Consider the following 19,866-nt stretch of genomic DNA (forward strand, 5'->3'; position numbering starts at 1 on the left):
AGATAGTTTATCTGCAATCACTCAATATGAATATGGTTCACTTTGAAACCATTGGTGCTATTGGGAATACCACACAGCTCATGACTGTAAGACACATGGCTGTTCAATGTTAGACTGTTAAGTTCACACTGAGAACATCCTTTAGATGTGGCTCAGTTTTTGAGGGAAGAAAACTCTTACCCACTGTCACTAAGAGGAAGGACAAACTGCAGCTGTGTGTTCACCAGGCTCAGGATGTTGAAGGCAGCTCACAACAGACTGAGAACACACTCAGTGCCATTGCAGTTGCAGCTGCTCTGGGGGAGAACTGATCATCTTTCATGTCCTTCTCTGCAGTGATAAATATGCACTGAAGCAAACAAATGTGGCTGCCAGAACATTGCTCCTCTCCACAGATCTCATGCTACTTTTTGAAAGACTCACCACTACAAATGCCACAGCCCATGCACTGGAGGCTGTGGGAGCACAGTTATTTATTCACATCAAGTAAACAAGTTGTTACACAGCAATCGATTCCTTGCTCCAGAGCTGATCCTGGAGGGCCTGAGCAGCCACATCACTGCTCACTCAATGCAAATCCAGCAGAGGCTTTGGCAGGACTTCCTCACTCAGGTGCCTGAAATGAAGTGCTTGAAGGCATCTAATTGAGGGCAGAGCATGGATTTAATTTTTCCTCAGATGGAGCTTCTGCCTTTGAAGGCAGGCTCTATTCCCACAGGCAACAGTGGGAACAAACCCCGGAGGTGCTGGCACAGTGCTTCCCAGGGACACTGATGCTAGGCAGAGGGAGGTCAGGGAGCTCAGCATCCATCTGAAGGTTCCCAGCACCTCATGTGGAAGAGGAGCAGGAATAGGAGCTGGCCCATAAATGCCTGTGAAAATCACTGTGAGGCAACAGCCTTAAATAGGTTTCCCACCTGGGGCAGGCCAAGAAGTGATTTTGGATCCAGACTCCAGGTCTTGCTTTTCTTCCTGATGGGAATGAAAGAATTGGAGGAGAAATCAAAACTGCAAAGGAATATGAGAATGGAGATAACATCTGAATGAGGAGAGCTTCTCCAACAGGTATGAGACTGAGGCATGTAAAGTGTGAAGAGACAGGAAGCCTATTGCTCCTGTCACACCATGCCCCTCTAGACTGGGAAGGGAGAAGGCAAGAAAGGGCGTTCCCTTAAAAAATGTAATTGAGACGTAAATAAAGAGTCAGTTCAATGGAGTGAATTAAGTTTGGCTGATGCGTACAGTGGGGAAGTGTGAAAACCTTTGGTTGGGTGCCCAAGGGAGGGGTGGAGAGGAGGTAAGATACGATGCAGATGATGAAAGGGATGTAGAAGGATAGAAATGTGAACAGCTTAATACACCAGTGTGCTCTGGATCCTACTTTTCCCATTCCAGCAGCTTGAAGTGTGCGACAGAGCTGACAAAACAGCCTGCAACAAAGAGACAGAGACACCAGGAGGACTTTTCAGTTATAAGCTTTTTCTTTTTTAGAATTCAAGCTTACACAGTTATCTATGCCCACTATATTCATAATTACATTTTAATATCTGCATACAAAAGCTATGTAAAAATTATTTTCTTCCCCCAAATATACAAATTTTCTCTTTAGATAGTTTAAAACATTTGTGATCACAGATTTTGTTTTAATATATTTTAGGCTGAAAAAATATTACCAATCTAGCATAACTCTTAACACTGTTTGCAAAAAAATACATCATCCAAGGTACTTTGTTTTTTACTGTATGGTGTAATGTTTGCCTTAGCCTCAGGGCATGAAACTGATATAAAAAAAATAAACCAAATAAGCAAAACCCACAAACCTCACAGACAAAGTAAGACATCGTCCCAACCAGCTTCATAAAAACAAATAAACAACCCAAACCACCCTTCTCTTCCAAAAAATTACAAATGACTAATTTGATGTATTTATGAGCAAACTAAAACTGAAGAGTGTGAAGGAAGTAGAAAAAGAGAAAAAGAAATTACAGTATGTCAGCTAGTTCATGCCCTGATACTATCTTTACCAACATTAAATGTGTAATTAAATAAAGTGTCTTTTCATGTTTTACATTGTGCTCAGTAATTTACATAAATTTAATCTACACCTGGGTGCTGATGTAGATTTACATTTGATTGTCTTGTGCATAAACAAGATTAGCATTTAAAGAAGGTAAACTGTGCAATGGACAGTCACAAACAACTTATTACCTGCACAATATTGCTTTTTGAAGGCGACATCAGTCAATGTGGATACACACGAATAATGCATACTCTTTGCATTTGCTAACATCTATGCTAAAACTCTGTGATAAGGCCAAACCTTTTTTTTTTTTTTGTTTGTTTTTAATTTTAAAGCAAAAATATACCATAGTAAAAAAAAAAATCAAACCGTGCTCACATCGTTTTGAGTCTTTAAGTGGAAAATAAATCTCTATCACACTAGAATAAAATTCTCTCTATAAAATTTAAATACAGATCACTTCATCGCTGTATCAAAAGGAAACGTCTGGCAATCATTTCCAGATGATCACAATAACAAGACACATTAAGAGGTCCTGTTGCCTCTTCCTTTGTGAAAAGATAAATGTTGAACACTTTCAATTACTCTCACAGTGAGAGGAATATGTTCCTTGGTTGCGGATTTTAATTCCACCAATGAAAAAGGTTTAGCCTTAGGAATGCTGGCTACATCTCAAAACCATAAGACTGATTTGTATAATTTATGATTCATGCAGCAAGAAGTCAATATGACACATACAGGTTAGAGTTCCATAGCATAAAAATACATCACTAGCAATGACATGCTCCGCTTGTGATCAACAGCCCTGTCCTGGCAGATTGCTGATATAAATGGTCTTTCTGGACAGTTTTTAACTCTTTTCTGATGCTTGCCTCTGAAGCAGCAAGCTGTCTGCTCAAGAATGATTTTTGGACCTTGGAGGTCTATCTCTAAGGTCTATATTTTGGCAGAATGTAAACAAAAGTCATTATCACACACTATATATGTCATTATAAATATCACAACTTAAATGAGATTACACATGAAATGAGTATCTAAATGCATGTGTTACTCAGGGCAAAACCACGAATGGTGACAATCAGGTTTGAGAGGAAGAATCTCCTATGTAAGACCAATACACAGACCACAAAGAAAACATGAGACTTACGTGGCACCATGAGAAATGAGACTCTGGACTGCACTGGAAAGTGTATGTTTGTTATTTTACTTGGTAGGCCAGTTACTACAAAGCATGCTGACTGCAGTACTCATGTCTGCCACTGGGATGGTTAAAAGCAACTATGTCTTTGCAGAACTACAGTCAGTATTCACTGGTAAGAATCTTCAAGAATATCCTCATGTGATCTAGTTTTGCTCTCATCATCACATAAATCAGCAGTCATACTGAGGGAGTAAATGAAGTCACACAAAATAAGACTGGTAGGAGATCAGAGGCCATTAGATGTCAGTACATCAAACCTGTCAAACTAAGAGCTCGGTCTTAGTTTCCAATTGAATACTACTAATCCTGCTCTGTTACTCAGTGCCAGGCTCTAGCTTAATCTAAAAAGCTAGAGAAGTATGTTGACATATGTCCTTTCTGCTTAGAGCCCTGCCGAACCTGTCAAAGTTGGTTGCCTGATTTTCAGCACTTCAGTCCGTCTGCAACCACCTAAGGAAGGAAGCCTGATCTTCTGAACCCTGATTAAGCACAACTCCAAACTGCATCAGCATCTTGGGAAGTCAGGCCACTAACTCAGGTGCCCAAATGCAGCTTTCATGCCTGAATTCAGACATTCATTTATGCAAGCTGTTCTAAAACTTTGTAACTTGCCATGGTAGAGCTCGGGGCCAAGTTCCTGCACAACCAATAATTTTTACAGCAGTGTGCAAAGTGTTAATTCTCAGCATTGTCTCAAGCTGCAGTTCTGTCCAGGGTGCTTCAAGTTCTTCCTCCTCTTGCTGTTTCCCCAAGTCAATCCAGTAACACCCACACTTTTTTCTAGCCTCTGATCTTCATTTCTGTTTTGATTAACACAGTCCTGACAATCCCGAGTGTTCAAAAGCCAGGCATGAGGGCCCCAAAAGTAATGAGCTAAGTCACAGATGGGTAGTGACTTCCCACCTAAATAGTTCACATTTAGGCTGCTGATTTTCTTTATAGGCCTAAAGGTAAGAATTGTTGTCCTTAATGACAGAAGGAACCTCTCAAGCAGCAGCAGAACTCCAGGAATTGAAGCTCTGAAAAATATACGAAGCATCATGGACCCTGTAGTGAGATCACTGCAAGTACTACTAGGAGAAACATGATGTTTTTTCTCCTCATGCGGTCTCATCCGCATGAGAGTCAAAAGCTTGTACACTAGCTCAAGATCATGTTTAGAAAAGAGGTGATATACTTGCACTGGCTTCATGAGGAACTCCATGCTCAGATCTGTAGCAGAGTAGAACTCCAGAAGACATGTACACTTTTCTTTGCAAGCCATTGTGGGTATAGATACAAGTAATGGGTCTGTTGTTTTTTTGCTTTCCCTATGTACTATCAGTTCCCTACCAAACCATCCCCGAATCAGGTATCTTGCACTCTTTACTATGGATGCTGCTCATCTGAGATTCTGCATGAGTACATATGAGTTCATCGCATTGTCTGGCCTCATGTTCCAAAAAGCTAGAAAGTTTCTAACTCCCTGTCCCCAAGAAACAGTTCTCTACAAGGAATTCAGATAGAGACTGATGTTGTTAATATATATGCTTCAAGATGGAGTAAACACAGCCCACAATGGAGGTTCTTCAACATCAGCAAACTTTTAAGAGCAAATTTCCAATGGTCTGTCTTCCTTGCTACCTGCAAAAACACCCTAAACACCCCATTGTGGTTTATGTTCTCACAAAATTATGGGTACAAACCCCTAAGTGATAACATCAGTGCTTACACCTCATCACAGGTGCATATGGTACCAAAGAACAGGGAGAACAAGATTCCATATCCCTGAAAACACACCCAATAGCACTCCAAATGCTTTATCAATGATGCAGGGAAAGAGGGGTGGGAAGAATTCAACCCCTGACACACACATACTGTGTTCCACCAACAAGGTAAATTTTCCTGAGTATCATGTTTTCATGAGGCGATAAACAATAACGTATGGGTTTAGATATGGGCCATGAACTTTGAAAGTCAACACATCCACCCTAACAATGCCCACTGACTTGCCAGGCAAATATATCAATAAATAGCAGAGAAAGAAACTGGTACAAATTGCATGCACAACATGAAAGAACATGGGGTATGAGGAAGTGCAGAATAGGTGAACGGAATCTCTGGTTCCCAGGAAGAATAGAAGGATGCTTTTGATGTATCATACAAATTCAGAGAACGGTTTAATATCAAGTTTATAAAACCCAGGGACAACACCCCTGAATGGAGATGTATGACAGAGAGGAACCTCTACCTATCATGCCCTCATCACCGGCCTCCAAACATTCCAGGACTGTGAGTACTGGCTTGCAGATTTCGGCAGCAGGACATCCTGTCATTGCTCAGTTTGATTCCTGTTAGTGCAGTTAGTGGAAATAAATTAAAGGAATCAAGAGAGAATCTAGCCAAACAAAACGCATACAGACACCAAGGAGGGAGAACCAGGCTGATCAACACACATAAATGCACACACACACAGAGGAGAAGGTAGAAGACAGAGAAAAGATAAAAAAAATGGAAATATGTTTAAGACATCCGCTGAAGTTTTGTAATTATATATATATAAAATTATATCTATACATGCATATAAACTTTATATATATATATAAAACAAAAGATTACTGCCAAGCAACACTATTTGTATTACTGGAATAAAGCTGTACAGTCTTGAGTGTCGTTAACAACACAGTTGGTTTCTGTCCCATCTGAAAGTCACCCCGTATACTTTATTCTCCTTGTCCTCATTCTGTGAACGTTCGTATCCCTGAATAATTCCAAGGAAAGCCTGCTATACTGACAGAGAGCCGTATCTCTCAGTGACTAATTTTCCACACACCTCACAAAAAGCAGACCTCTCCACTCTCAGGAAAAGCACCTCAGAGGATCATATTCCCCTCCTTACTCCAACAGACTTTCCAGTGAAGTTACCTGGAGTTCAAATGTAGTAAGAACTGAAGGATCTTAATTTCTTATACACATGGAAAAAAAATGAGCCAGTCTCTTCTAAATCTGTGTTATTTTAAGTACTTGAGTTATGAGGCACTGTTAAACTGTATCTGCTGGAACAATCCTCAGGTAATAACGTGATTATGACAATGATGGAGATCTTAGATCATAATGGTGATTGTTACAATAGAAAAAAACATGAAGACTAGAAATTGTCATCTCATGAATTGGTCACTTGTGCCCTGCAAAATGAGGTAATACTAGACAGAATCACCAGGGTCAAATTAGCAACAGCTGTTTTAACTTGGAGGCCAATTTATTTTCTGCCACTTCAATTTCTCTCCCATAGTTTCCAAGCAATGATGTGTGTGAGCTGGTGACCACACTAGTGCTGGTGAATGAGATCGATTTGTTTGTATTTTCACTGTTAAGCTGTCAAAGCATTCACATCAAAGGACCGAAGAACAAATTGCAATAGTCAAAAGTCACAAGTACTCGCGTTAAAGGGATGTTTTCATCCATGTGTATACAACTCCCCCCAGCAACCCCAGAAGAAAAACTGAACAAAAAACCAACCCCGCCTCAAGAATCAGAAGAGATGAAAGAAGAAGAACAAACAGAGGTGAGAAGAGCTGGACAACGGGATGAAATGACAGCCAGTAGTGTGACGGGGGTGTGGAGAACTGCTCCAGTCTCTCTAATCCTCAAACACTTCCAGGAACAATGGAGGGAAGAGTTCTGTGGGGCACTCCACCTTCATGTGCAGGAAGCGGCTGGCATGGCAGGCTCCGATCATTCGCAGGTCTGTCACTTTCATCAGCAGTTTTGGCCAAAAGTGTGCAACATGGTGTTTTCTGTAATTAATGTAGTGTTCAAATGCCAGGAGGAAACCCTCTTGACACTTCTCAATCCTCTCGACACAAACAAGGCCTGGGCGATCTGCAGATACAAAGAAGCAGAATTATCATTATTACTTATTTATTTTAACAAATTCCTGATCATAAATCAGGAAAAATAGGATGACTCTGTTGTTAGGAACGAAAGGATGATCCAAGGACATCTGTATCTGCCACAAATAACTTCTTTGAGCCTGGACACCTCACTTATCAGTACTATCCTCATTAGAACAAGGAGATAATCCTTTCTTCATCCTTTGCTTGCTTTGCCCATATAGAGTATAGCTGTTCGGGATGTGTTTCCTTACAGACTACAGCAACAGACCCCTGATCTCAGCTAAGGCTTCTATCTATACCTTTCTATGAAACAACTAATAAAGAACCAAAATATTTTCCCTGTCAGATATCTAAAATACAGTTCCTTTCTATCTGTTTCTCTTCAGTATGATGAGTGCTTTGGTCAAGCTTTGATCCACAGGTGAATCACAGAATGGTTTGGGCTGAAAAGGACCTCAAAGATCATCTTGTCCCAATCCCCTGCCACAGGCAGGGACACCTTCCACTAGAGCAGGGTGCTCCAAGCCCCGTCCAACCTGGCCTTGAACACTGTCAGTGATGGGGCAGCCACAGCTTCTCTGGGCAACCTGTGCGAGTGTCTCACAGCTGGAAAGCTGCAAAGAAAACTGTTACGGAGCATCAAGGAACCACGAAGGCTAAAAGTTTGGCTGATTGTCTCAACTGGCACCCAGATGGGTGCTGGGAAAGCTCTGTTCACAAGTCACTCTTCAGGAGACACTTCTGGGAAAGCAGGTCCTCTGAACTGAACTGAAAGCAGGTCGTTCTGAACCCCCTACTCATGTATCATGGTGCAGGGAACTAAAAAGAAATCAAAATTTTGACTGCGAAGGTCAAGTGCTGACTTGTGATTAATGTAGAAACCTTCCTGTCTCAGACATAGTTAATGCTTGTAAATCCCTGTCTGTGTATTGTAATTCAATGCCCAATCTTCAAAGTGGTCGTAAACCAAAATCTTGCCAAATCCGTCACTGCCCAAGAACTGAATTTCCTCTTTGGGCTGGCACAGTCAGTGGAATCATACTTTAAAACATACTCGATTTGAGAAGGTTAGAAACTCTTTGCAATCATATGAAATGTACTGCTTCTGTATTACATCCCCAAGAGACCAGTTGCAAATGGTCCCTGTGTGGGGAAACAGCACAGCTCTCAAATGTCCAAGAACAAGGGGTGCAAGATGGCAGATGCCATATGAGCATATAAGCATTGATGGAAACATGCATGAACTGTACATACCGCCCAGTGCAGGACAGGATGTAGGGAAAGAGGGAATGTATTGTAAGGACAACTATAGCTAAATAATCAGGTTTTCATTCAAGGGAAATTGGCTCAGAACCAGATCTGATTTCTTTCTGGTGATCATCCCTGCCTACTCCCTACGTACTACACTGAGCAAGGTGTGTTACCAAAGCCACTTTCATGCCCACCTTTCTGAATATCCTGGATTTTTTTCCTAGTACTGAGCAAGCTAATTCTAAGCTGCAAGGGGTTTTCGAGAGAAAATTTCTCCCACATTACTCTAGTCAGCACTACAAGATCTAACATACCCTATTCATTTTAAAAAGAGGCTTGTGACAAAGACTAAAGAGTTTCAAAATGGTTGGGTTCCCAATATGTTTTTGTTCTCACCTGATGACATGAGCAGAACAGCCTGAAGAAGGGCAACCTCGGTGTCATCCAGGTTAAATGAAGAAAGAGACATACCCAGGTCAAAAATGGCATCAGACACTACGCCAAGACCCCCATTTTTCAGCTGGCCCCTTGTCACCGCCATCTCCCCATTCAGTGTTAAAGTCTCACTCTCGGGGTCATAGCGAACTGCTGCTCGGAGGGACATTATCTCCATACAGCAGCCTTTCAGAAGGATGATCTGGTCTTCACATGGCAGCTGCAGAAATTATAAACAGTAAAGGAAAAGATACGTTTTTCAAACTGAGTTGGTGTTACAACTACGATAAATCCATGAGCATGAAGTTGCAGTCCACCCCCAGGACACTACCTTGCATAGCGCAACTACTCTCCAAACACACTGCTGACTGACTGCGCCATACAGACCTTCAAGATTCACACTTCTGCTTTTAGACACTGCCAGCAGGTTAACATCCCCCCACACCCTTAGGAACTTCAGTGATGACACACCTATAGGCAAGTTGGTCCCGGGCAAGACACTCAAAGCAAATCAAGCTATTTCAGATGCTGAGGTGAAGTGACCCAAATTGCAGCTGTGCTGCTCTCCGTGGGACCACTCAGTTTGTAGGAGCATTATAAAATTAAGTCAAATAAACCTTAAGAACACAGCTTTCCATTTTGCAGAAGATTTAACAAAGTGTGAACAGTGAAGCAGACCTGTCAGGTGCCAGGTTGGTGGTAACATATACTATCAGTTTTGCCTCCCATCAGGGGTGGATCTGAGATGGCTGAAGGGGTCACTGTTCTCAGCTGTTTACCCTTTTCTCTTCTACTCCTGAGCTCCCTCAGCTTAAATCTTAGCATAAGAAAATAAACTATAATTGGGGCTGGTACAGACCTCAGCCATACCAGTTCAACTCAGTGCCAGCCATGCTTACTTCTTACCTGTCCAGAGGAAAAGACAGACATTTGGAAGAGTCTGTAAGAGTGAACAGCTTTTTAAACAAAAGGAGTGAAATAAATTCTTGTCTCTAGAAAAGATATCTCAATCAGTGAGTATGGCATGTACTCTAATTCTCACTGCCCATTTAAACAACAGAAAACTTAAGCTATATTTATAGCCTAGTAAGGCTGATCTCCCTAGGCTCTCCATATTACTGCTGGACAGACAGAAAATCTATGGTATAGCTACAGCTTTTACACTGGTGCATAAGCCATGATCTTCAGGGCATGTGGCTAGACATGTCTTTTCCACAACACCAAAAAAGGTAAGCTGTCTGAACTGGTGGAGGTAGGTTCTGTATTTATAAAGTATTACCAAAGATGCTGACACGTTAGGAGAATGCCTTCTTGTAAACCATGGCTTTATATTTTCACAGGTAATTTAATGATAGCAAAACCCACCAAGACTATTTTGAGACTGTCTCCAACAGTCTCAAACAGCAATGGTCACAACAGATGAAAAAGCCACTCATTTCTACTTGGCTTGAAAGGAGGCAAAAATCCATCAATTTCTGATTCACACAAAGTTATTATATTTACCCGATTCGCAACTCAAAATGAAAAAATCCTCACCAATTACAGGTTTACAAGGCAACTGTGTACTCGCAAAGCAAGTACATTGATTTGGTGTAAAATGGTGCAGAGTGGATGCCAGACAGCTGTTAGAGAATAGTTTTAAGCACAAAGCTAGCCACAGTCAGAAAAAGGAGTTGAATCATGCAGCTATTTTTCCAGCAATGCCAACTTCAGGTGTGAAGTGTTTGATACACAAGAAGAATGACTCATCCTCTTCAGGGCAAATCACTTTCTCTGCTGATTGCAGTCAGCTCAGCAACAGTGTATGGAAGGCTGCACAGGTACTGTGGCAGTCTCACTACCCAATGACAGTGCCATTGTTTGGCTGCTGAGACTGAAGTAGGGAAAGAAACAGAATAAGAAATGAAATAAAATTAAATAAAAGGGAAGGAAAAGGGAGGGAAAGGATGAAAAGGGGAGAGGAAAAGAAGGATGGGAAAGGGAGGAGAAGGGAAAGGAGAGATAAAGCATAAGAGAAGGAAAAAGAAAAGAGAAATTAAGAAAAAAAAATTAAGGAGAAGGAAAAGTGGTGGAAAAGAGACAGATAACAGCATGGAAGGTATTTGTTAGTAACTTAAACCAATGAGAATTTCTCTTCCTAATTGAACCTTCTTAAAACTTCTTTATGATCATGGTGTTCTGACTATGCCTGTCCTTCACCTGCTTTCCTAATTCTGAAAGATACATGGGATACCTGCTTCACAGATGCCAAGCCTCCAGTCTTATCTGCCAGTAGCAGCAGTTACCAAGGACAGGGGGCTTGAACGTCAGTTCTGCTCCCAACTACGCAGGTTTCAATGCTACCTATACTTACCACTGAGCATTGCTTCCAGGAGTGAGGTCAACAAATATGACAGATTATCTGCCACATGTTGTCCTTTCCTTTTGTCTCTGCAGGGGGAAAAAGCAGAAGGCAGGAACCTGAGGTGCTCACCTCTGCAGGACACATTGGCAGCCAGCACACACGTACTGCAGCACCACGGAACTGAGCTGAGCGCCTCACATTCCTGCCCTTTACTTCTCCCCTTCAAAAAGGAGCAAACAGTTGTCATTTTCTTTATGCTACAGCAGAAGCTATATGACAACTCGGAGGAGAGCTGTCCTATTCCTTTGTGTTCACAAGGAGTTGTCCCTTACTCTGCTATCAGACCTTGCCGTATATGGAAAAATAACAAGTATGTCGACTGCAGCTTCCCACCAACAAATGCCAAATCAGAGAAGACAAATTCCCTCAGACACTGAATGCTGTAGTGGCCTCTTGATCTGTGGACACATCCCTTGTATTTTAAAATCTTCATGCTTGGCCACTATTTCATGCTTTCTTGGCTGATGAAGCCAACGCTGAGGTTAGCCAGGGAGAGCTATTTACTTGCCTAATGGAGCCAATGCTGAGGTTAGCGAGGGAGAGCTATTTACACTATGCCAACTATTGATATTTACCTCTTCTTGTGCTGTAGGTGCCAGAGGACATAAATAGCTTTCCTTGACTGACCTTAAAGGAAAGCTGCCAGCCACAGAAGAGTAAAATGCTATGGCTGCCTTAAACTTCCTTCCTGAATGATGTTTAGTCGTTAAGAAGAAACACTGTTCCTGAGTTAGGAAGCCCAATGCTCATTGACCATGGTCACTCCCATTTTGAATGTAATTCACCATTGGCATTTTACCAGCAGAGTCAAGTGTTGCTCTGCAGTGTGGGCAAGCAGGCAGGCATCCTTCTATGGCTGGATTGGGGATATTTCCATGTTAAAACATCATTAAGATTATTAAGACTGAAATAGTATTCCAGACTGCAGTTCTGATAAATTTTTTTAAGTTAGGAAAAAAATATCATCAGCCATTGTGCCTGGTCCTTCAATAAAATGATACCTCAGTGTAAATGAGATCAGCCTAGGGCCTCTGTATTCCTAATGTGCAATTAAGTCTATTTATTGTGTATTTTACATGTAATTATCTACCTGGAATGACAATCCATTACTTCTACAGACTCTTTCATGCACAACTTCACTGTTTAGGAAAAGCATGCTCAGAGAACACAAGAAGGCAATTGCCATTCCTGGATAGGGATGCTTTCTGAATTTGAAGAATTTGTTACTGTGTAGACCTAGTTCCACAATACTGTACCTGCCAAGGAACCAGAAAGCACAGGGGGAACTGTGTGCTGGAAGATCTGATTAAACGATTCAAAGATGCTTCTAGACAGTTGCTTTTTGCTCATTTGCTTTTTTCTAGGCCACCTTTAAAGATACATTTGAGCTCCTAATGAACCACGATGACTTCTACATGAACAAAATCAGGATTTCAGTAATCACAGGATTTTTCCTGGAAAACCCATAAAATTCCAGATGATTCTAGTCCCATCCATGTAAAGTCTCTTTAATTTTTCTGATTTTAAACACAGTGATTTTTTTAGTTTCATGCCAGGAGTAGTTTCAATAGTTTTTAACAACAGATATACACAAGGAGTGCAAGGAAGTCTTCTTACCTCACAAAACATAGGCAACTTTTTGGCAAAATCCACCACTCTCGTAATCGCTGGTGTGATAATTTTTGTAAACTGGCTGAAGGCTTCTAAATCCACTTTCCCACCTTCGGGGGCATTAACTATTGGTGCCTGCCCAATATCTTCTGGCTAAGGATATAAACAAAGATATTTAAAGGAACAATCTATCTCAGAGCAACTATTTTATACACTAGACAGTCCTGTTTGGCGATGGAAGATATGCTGAAATAAAAAATATCACAATTTGCTTTGTAAGTAATGCCCATTATGCCACCTTTTGTTTGTAAGGCATATGTGAAAGAGGTCACTGCAGAGAGAGACGGGTGTGTGGCATACCGCTACCTATCCTGTGTGGGCAATTGCATTGGTGTGCACGTGCAGTTTCTTCCTTGTGCCTGTATCTGAGTATTCCGTGGGTTTAGCTTATATGCATTCTTTTTGCTTAAAAATATAGGCTTGTTATTGATTCTTACAGGTGCTGAGGACTCTCAAGTTTTTCTAGAGGAGAAGGGAGCTGAGGTGACTTATTACTCCTGAGAAGATACCGACAGCTCTGCAGAATTGGGCTCTTTCACATACTCGAAGTTCTGAAATGCTTACCAGAACAGATTGCCCAGCTTCACAGAGCTCCAGGCAACTGCTAAGGCCTGTTTCCAAAACCAGGCTAAAACAACTGATGACTAAGAATTGGCTAACACAAAGTTAGTCTGGATAAAGTGACTAGAATTTCAGCTCGTCTGGGTAAAATTTTGGTTGAAAATCACCTTCTGCATGACTTCAGCCCAACGCTTCTCCAAAAGGGAAAAAACTTTAATCCAATGAAATATACAATGAACTAATTTCAAGCAGAATCTATGACGAGTGTTTCTTTATTCCAACTCACTTGAACTTGTTCGCCTGATTTTTATAACAACTTGTCAATGTTCCTGTGTATTTTAAAAACATGCGTATCAAAGCTGTTCTGTTCCCTAAGTCCGGCTTTGTGGTTGTAAAAGATCTGCCAGCCACCATGCAGAGGTTTGATTTATTCACATCAGAGAGTCAAAAACTGAATAAAACCCAGAGAAGGTGGCCTTTAATACTTCTTGACATTTATATAAGGGCACTTGAACAGGGGAGGTACTGAAAGTGCTGTCTGTAATAAAAACTTGTGCTTGGCTATTTTTTTAAAGCAACACACCATAAAAGATCCTTCCACAGCTCTGTCACCAATCTGAATCCAAATCTAACTTCTTTCAAGAAAAAAAACTCAGCAATGCGTTAATAAAGCAAGCGCCAAGTGTAAAGGAACAATGAAGAGGACTGGGCTCAATTATCCAACGGGTCCCAATAAGAAATTAAAATAATCCCAGTTGTAGGTCCTTCCCTCCCTGAGTCTTGGGAAACTAAACCAGATTGTCTGTGTGCTCATGATAAATAACCTTCATCACTGCCAAGCAAGAAGACCAAATGCTTAAAAACATGCATAACATCGTTAAGGAATAAAAGATAGAACTCAGCATTTTCTTGGGAAAGGCAAAAGAAGTCACAATTGCTAGCTAAAGTTAATACACTTCAGAAGGGCATGCAACTGAAGGGTTCTTGCCACCTAACTCACCTCAGTCAGAAAAGAGGTCCAGACCTCAAAGGAGTTCCTGCTGTTGAAGAACTAGCCTCAGCTGCCTAAGGACTGACCCACAGCTCCCAGGACATGCAGTCAGCTCCTATTGTTCTTCAGGAGCTTGTGGCTGGGGCTTTTAAAGCCCTCCACCTGGGGTTGGTATACCATCATGGACTTTTCCTTCTGTGCTCACTGTAAGGTGTCAGCAAGCTTCCTATGCTTGCCTTGAAATGACTGGGCTTCAGCATGTGAGCACTGCAAAGAACCAGGAGGCCCTGCAGTGAGGGCTGCACCAAGAACAGTTTGGTCTGACCTTAGAACCAGCTGTGGAAGTCACAGCTGGTTTCTGAGCTGTCCGTTACAACTGCCCCTCCTGCCTCCGCTCCATCCCTCCATTCTCTCAATAGCTCTGTCATCACCTCACCTCATGCCCTGCCTCTGGGCGCCCTTTGCTGGAGGCTCCCCCTCCACTGTGACTGTTTTCAGAGCCTGAAGTCCCTCAATGAGCACATTTTATGTGGTCCAGTGTATTCGTTCCCAGCCCCAGTGCCAAGCTGCCAATGCTTTATCCTGAACCAGGCAATATCCAAAGAACAGCACTCCTGTCTAAGCAATCAAACACACTATTGCAGCTGCTTCTTGGAATGCTAAAACCAGCACCACAGACACTGCTCTGCAGCACCACTAGAAAGTGCTCTGTTGCTTCTTGCCAGCAATCGCTGACTGTGGTTTCCCCACTGCACGCTACTATGAACACGGAATTCATACAGAAATTTAGACAGTGCCACTGGCATTAACAAAACATTATAAAAGGTATCAGCTGGTTTGAATATATGATTTCTCTAATCAATTGAACAGTGGGTTAAGATTCCAACAGTGAATTAGGCAGCAGGAGCCTAGGCTTGCAGAAAATGAGTATTCTCTATTTGACTTGCTATACATAGACTGCTAAAGACTCTTGTGTATTCCTGAAACACAGTCTATAATCCCTCTTCTGTGCTGTATCAGCATCTTGCATTCTGCACTGATTTCTTTTAAAAAACGATTTAGAAAAATCAAATAAATCCTTTTCTAAGGCTGAGCACCACAAATCATCACTTATTTTCTGATCCTTAGTTATAGGCTGAAAACTTAAGTCGTCTTGTAGTCTGCAATCCCAATGCTATAGTGCATGTATAATCCTGCTTTCATTGAAATTAATTTTTCTTTGCCAGATTTATTTTAATTAACATGCTCACTTTGAATCAAGAAAAGAAAAACTGTGGGTTATTCATAAAAAAGATCAGCTTTCACCTAAAATATTACATTGTTTTAAGACTTAGAATATGTTGCATAGTAGTTCCTAATAAAAACAATTCTCCCTAGATATAATATATATAACATGCTATTGTTGTCAATCAGGAGTGAAACAATTCTTCTACTTTTTCTTCTAATAGCACATTAAGATTATCCAGCTGAGCAAGTCTTAACTAGCAACGCGCTGTTTATCTTTCAAAGTATGCGGTCTGATCAAACCCTGAACTTCAGGCAAGAATAAGCAAGCAATAACTATAAAAATAATCCTTTTTTCATAAACGTCAATACACTGGCAGATATACCCTCTTTGGGCTTCCAAAGTTGGGAAGGGATTTCAGGAGAAATAAAGGAACCTGGCTCCAGGAGGCTACAGTCCTTACCAGAAATTTCCTTTTCTGCTTCCAATGGCTTCCTTGTGCATTGGTGGCCACATGTGCTTCAGTAACAATTTTGATGAGCTCCCATTCCTCATTTGTTGGCTCTGGTTTGTGCCCAATGGTCTTCTGCAGCTCTTCCCGACGTCTCTTCTCTCGATTTTCTTCTATCAGCTTCCTCTTTGCCAACCTCTTGCTGTCATCCAACACCACTAGAAGGGGAAAAAGCATAAAGAAATGGCAGGAAGCTCTTAAGGCTGTCTGAACCTTGGTCTTTTCTATGGCTGAGGTAGTAATTGGTTACAAACACCTTAACTGATCAGTAAAAAAGTACTTTGGTAAGACCTGCAGTTGACACAGTTTGGAGGGAGACATAAGAGAACTTCATTTTCTCAGATGCCTGGATTGCAAAGAATGACTTACCCTTCTGGTAACATTTGGTATACTGCCATTACCTTCAATGGCTCATTCTGCCTATAAAACTAATATACAAAAGCTTTCTGAGGACTCAAATTGCTCCAATAACAGACTTGCAGTAATCCATGACGGGAAAGATGCACTTTTGTTTTCTTTGACGTAGTATCAGCATGCTCACTGCTCTGAATTGTGTAGAATGTGTTCTTGTAAGCCAGCAGCAGATAACATGGATTTAAGAAATTGAGAACACTTCTTCACAGGAGGCTCAACTACCAGTTGCATGATGTAATCAGAAACAATCCGCCTTTGGCCTTTTCCTCAAACCCTACAAATGGTACATTCTGTAGCATTCCCCTAGCTCTCCACTACTACCAGTGATGCCAGACAGACAGGCCCCAGGGCTGCACATCTCTGACCACCACTGAAGGTTTTATCCCATTTTCCATGCACATGTGAATAGTCCATTTAAACCGACTGGCCCGCTTCCACAGAGGAGGACCATTCTGATCCATGACTAGTGGCGGGCAGGCAGGCAGGAGGAACAAAAGCCCTGCTTACATGCTTCTGTTCACACATTTGAACTCAAAGGTGGGAGAAACCCTTCTCAAGCTGGGGCATAGCTGGCCTGTCTGCTGTGCTTAGTGACAGCTCCTTTGGCTGTAAGGGGGTGCAGCTCACAAAGGCCACAGAAGTGTTATGGTAATGGCACCTGAAGGTCAGAACCAGCCTTGTTGAAACTTCTCCCTCCATACATCCGCTACCTGCCCGATGCTCACCACTGCCTGCTGTGTCAGACTGGGCTGGATGTGAACGGGTGACCCAGGGTTATCTAGCTCCTCTCCAAAGTCTACCTGGCTAAAATGAAATTGTGTTCTTTCTTCTATTTCCCTCTAGACAGAAGGCACTGTTATACATTACATTAACAATGAGAAATACAAAGTTAGAGTGTTTTTCTGTTGTTTATTAGGCCTGATTTCCTGTCAGTCCTTCTGCAGAGGATTACGCCAGCAACAACCATTAACATTAACGCACAGGGGGATTCATGTGACTTCCTCCCACCTGCACTAATTGAAGTTATTGGTGTAAATCCTGTGCAGTGGCAGAAAAAGAACACTCCCTAAGGGTTAATCCTACAGCCATATTTTCTAGTACTTTAGAATGAGAGTCGAGTTCTTTGCAGCAGATAACTTCTTCAGGGCTAAAAATAAAACAAACAACTGCAGGATGACTCATACAACGACATTCAATTTCACATCCTCCAGAATTTTCTAAACAAGATGTTTTTTTCTTAAGCAAAGTGTCCATTCAGATGTACTTCTCCCTCTTCTCCTCCAGAGAGTGAACATTCCTACTGTTACTCAGCCTGGTAGGGCCAGGAGAAGGTGCAGTCTGGAGAAGGGTAAACAAAAATTATAGCCTTATGAAAGTGGTTTGATGCAATGGACATAATTCCCTGCTACAAGTTATTAAAAAAGTGCTGGCAGTTCTGCTCTACTTTAACAATCTTCAAAACCCAACATAGTTTAAGCAAACATACACATTAAAAAAGAAAAAAAAGAAAGAAAAACAGAAAAATATACTTACAATCTGTTGCCATGCCAACAAAGATACATTTTTTGAAGCGACATTCCTGGCACTGATTTCTTGTTACTTTGTCTATCACACATTTTCCTTCATATTTACAGGAGTAGGTTGGATGGAGGTTTTTCTGAATGGTTCTTCTAAAAAAACCCTAAGTGCAATAAATAAATACATTGGAAAGCATTAGCGTTGCACAATTTTTTTCAAATTGGGAGCCACTTCGGTTTGGTAGAAATGTACCTAAGAATGTAAGATAACATACTCCATTCCATAAAACTCTCATAGAGGAAAACTAATTTTATAGTGTATGGCATTTCTTAACTGAGTTTCAGAAAATATTTCCTCCCTAAAAAGTAAAACCATGGACATGTTGGGTAAGTAAAGGCATAAGTAACGCTGTCTTGAGGGATGAATACTGTCTACAAGTCTTCCTGAAGTCATGTTTTTGTGTGTTAATTTTTTTTGTATTTGAACTAGAGAGTTTATTTTGAGCCCCTTTCTAAATTACATAATCATTTAGAGGGACATTAAGAGTCATATTCGTACTTTTAATTAAAGAGCAGCTTCTGCAAATAGTAAGAATGGTGGTGTGTATGTGCTACTACAGGACTAAGAAAAAACAGTTCTACTCCTTTCTTTCCATCAAAGCCAAAAAACCCAAGCAACAAACCAGCCAAACAACCAAATCTGGGGAAGAGTAAAAATTTTGCAAACACCCCATAGACCCTGGCCTTAGGTAAGGAAACCAGCTACAACTTCTGTCTGAACATTACGGACGTAATCCTGGTACTAATTTCAACATCACTTTTCTCATTGACTTCTGCAAGAGCTGGATAACTACCCAAGACAGCAAGATATGGACAAGACAAGCTGTAAAGCAAGAAACATAGAGTTTAATTTCAAGTTTCATCATTGTTTGAGACTGCCTAGATTCAGCAGTGCATCTTGAGATTGCCTTGAAATAAAGAACACACTGGGACCGTGGTCCTGTTTGACTGAGGCCACTGAGAATGGCTTTGGTTTCAGTGAAAACAATGGCAAAATTCAAGTGAGATTTTACCTAATAAACAGCCTCTTCAGCTGGGATTTTATCTAATGAATAGTCTCTTCACTTCACGAAGCAGAAGTTCTGGTTTTAATCATGTTAAATAATACCTGGTAAAATATTACAGCAGTGTGTAATTTCTGTTAACAGAGAATGTTGTATTAAGATGTACGGATAAGTCTGTACTTCAGCTTGAGCTTCTAATTCCAGTGAACACAATAAAGAGCCTTGTCCTCGTTAGAGTTTTTGCTTACATGATCCAACTTGAGCTAAGAGTGCAACTTTTTCTTCCTTAATAATGATGAGACATGAAATCTCAATTAAAATGAGTTGCATAAAGCATGCATGTGAGCCTTTGCAAGACTGGGACCCATTGGGTTGAGCCAAAATCCAGGAAATTACAGTTAAGATGACCTTATGTGGGGTTTGGTTCAGGTCTCAAACTTTCATTTACCCAACAACTCGATGTGGATCCACTCTCAACCCTGTGACAAATTCCTAGCGACAGGATCTGTCCCTCTCCGCCTGGAGGGTCAAAGATGGCTTTGGACAACCAGGGACATGAGGTAATCTCTAGTTACAGCGAGAGATGGAAAAATCTCTGATGAATCTCAGGAAGTGGTACGGAACCTCTGTTTTCCAAACCTTGCATGGGACTTGACATAGCTCTAGTTTTACAGTGACAAGGCTCTTCATCACCTGTGTTGGGACCAGAACATTTCACCTTCCCAT

The 19,866-nt window shown here is 41.3% G+C and overlaps 1 protein-coding gene across 5 annotated transcripts in view; it reads right to left on the minus strand.

Moving 5' to 3' along the window:
* Window positions 1-1,459: 1,459 nt before the first annotated feature.
* The window catches only part of THRB (thyroid hormone receptor beta), a 128,392-nt gene continuing 109,985 nt past the window's right edge, over window positions 1,460-19,866 (minus strand). For all 5 annotated transcript variants that reach the window (XM_030503221.1, XM_030503231.1, XM_030503241.1 and 2 more), the window contains 5 exons: window positions 18,093-18,240; window positions 16,098-16,303; window positions 12,804-12,950; window positions 8,744-9,002; window positions 1,460-7,082 (listed from right to left, as the gene is read on the minus strand). In XM_030503221.1, the coding sequence (XP_030359081.1) occupies window positions 6,841-7,082; window positions 8,744-9,002; window positions 12,804-12,950; window positions 16,098-16,303; window positions 18,093-18,240 (1,002 nt within the window). In that variant the 3' untranslated portion in view covers window positions 1,460-6,840. The remainder of the gene's footprint in view (window positions 7,083-8,743; window positions 9,003-12,803; window positions 12,951-16,097; window positions 16,304-18,092; window positions 18,241-19,866) is intronic.

This window comes from Strigops habroptila, chromosome 1 (assembly GCF_004027225.2).
Source record: "Strigops habroptila isolate Jane chromosome 1, bStrHab1.2.pri, whole genome shotgun sequence".
Lineage (NCBI taxonomy): Eukaryota > Metazoa > Chordata > Aves > Psittaciformes > Psittacidae > Strigops > Strigops habroptila.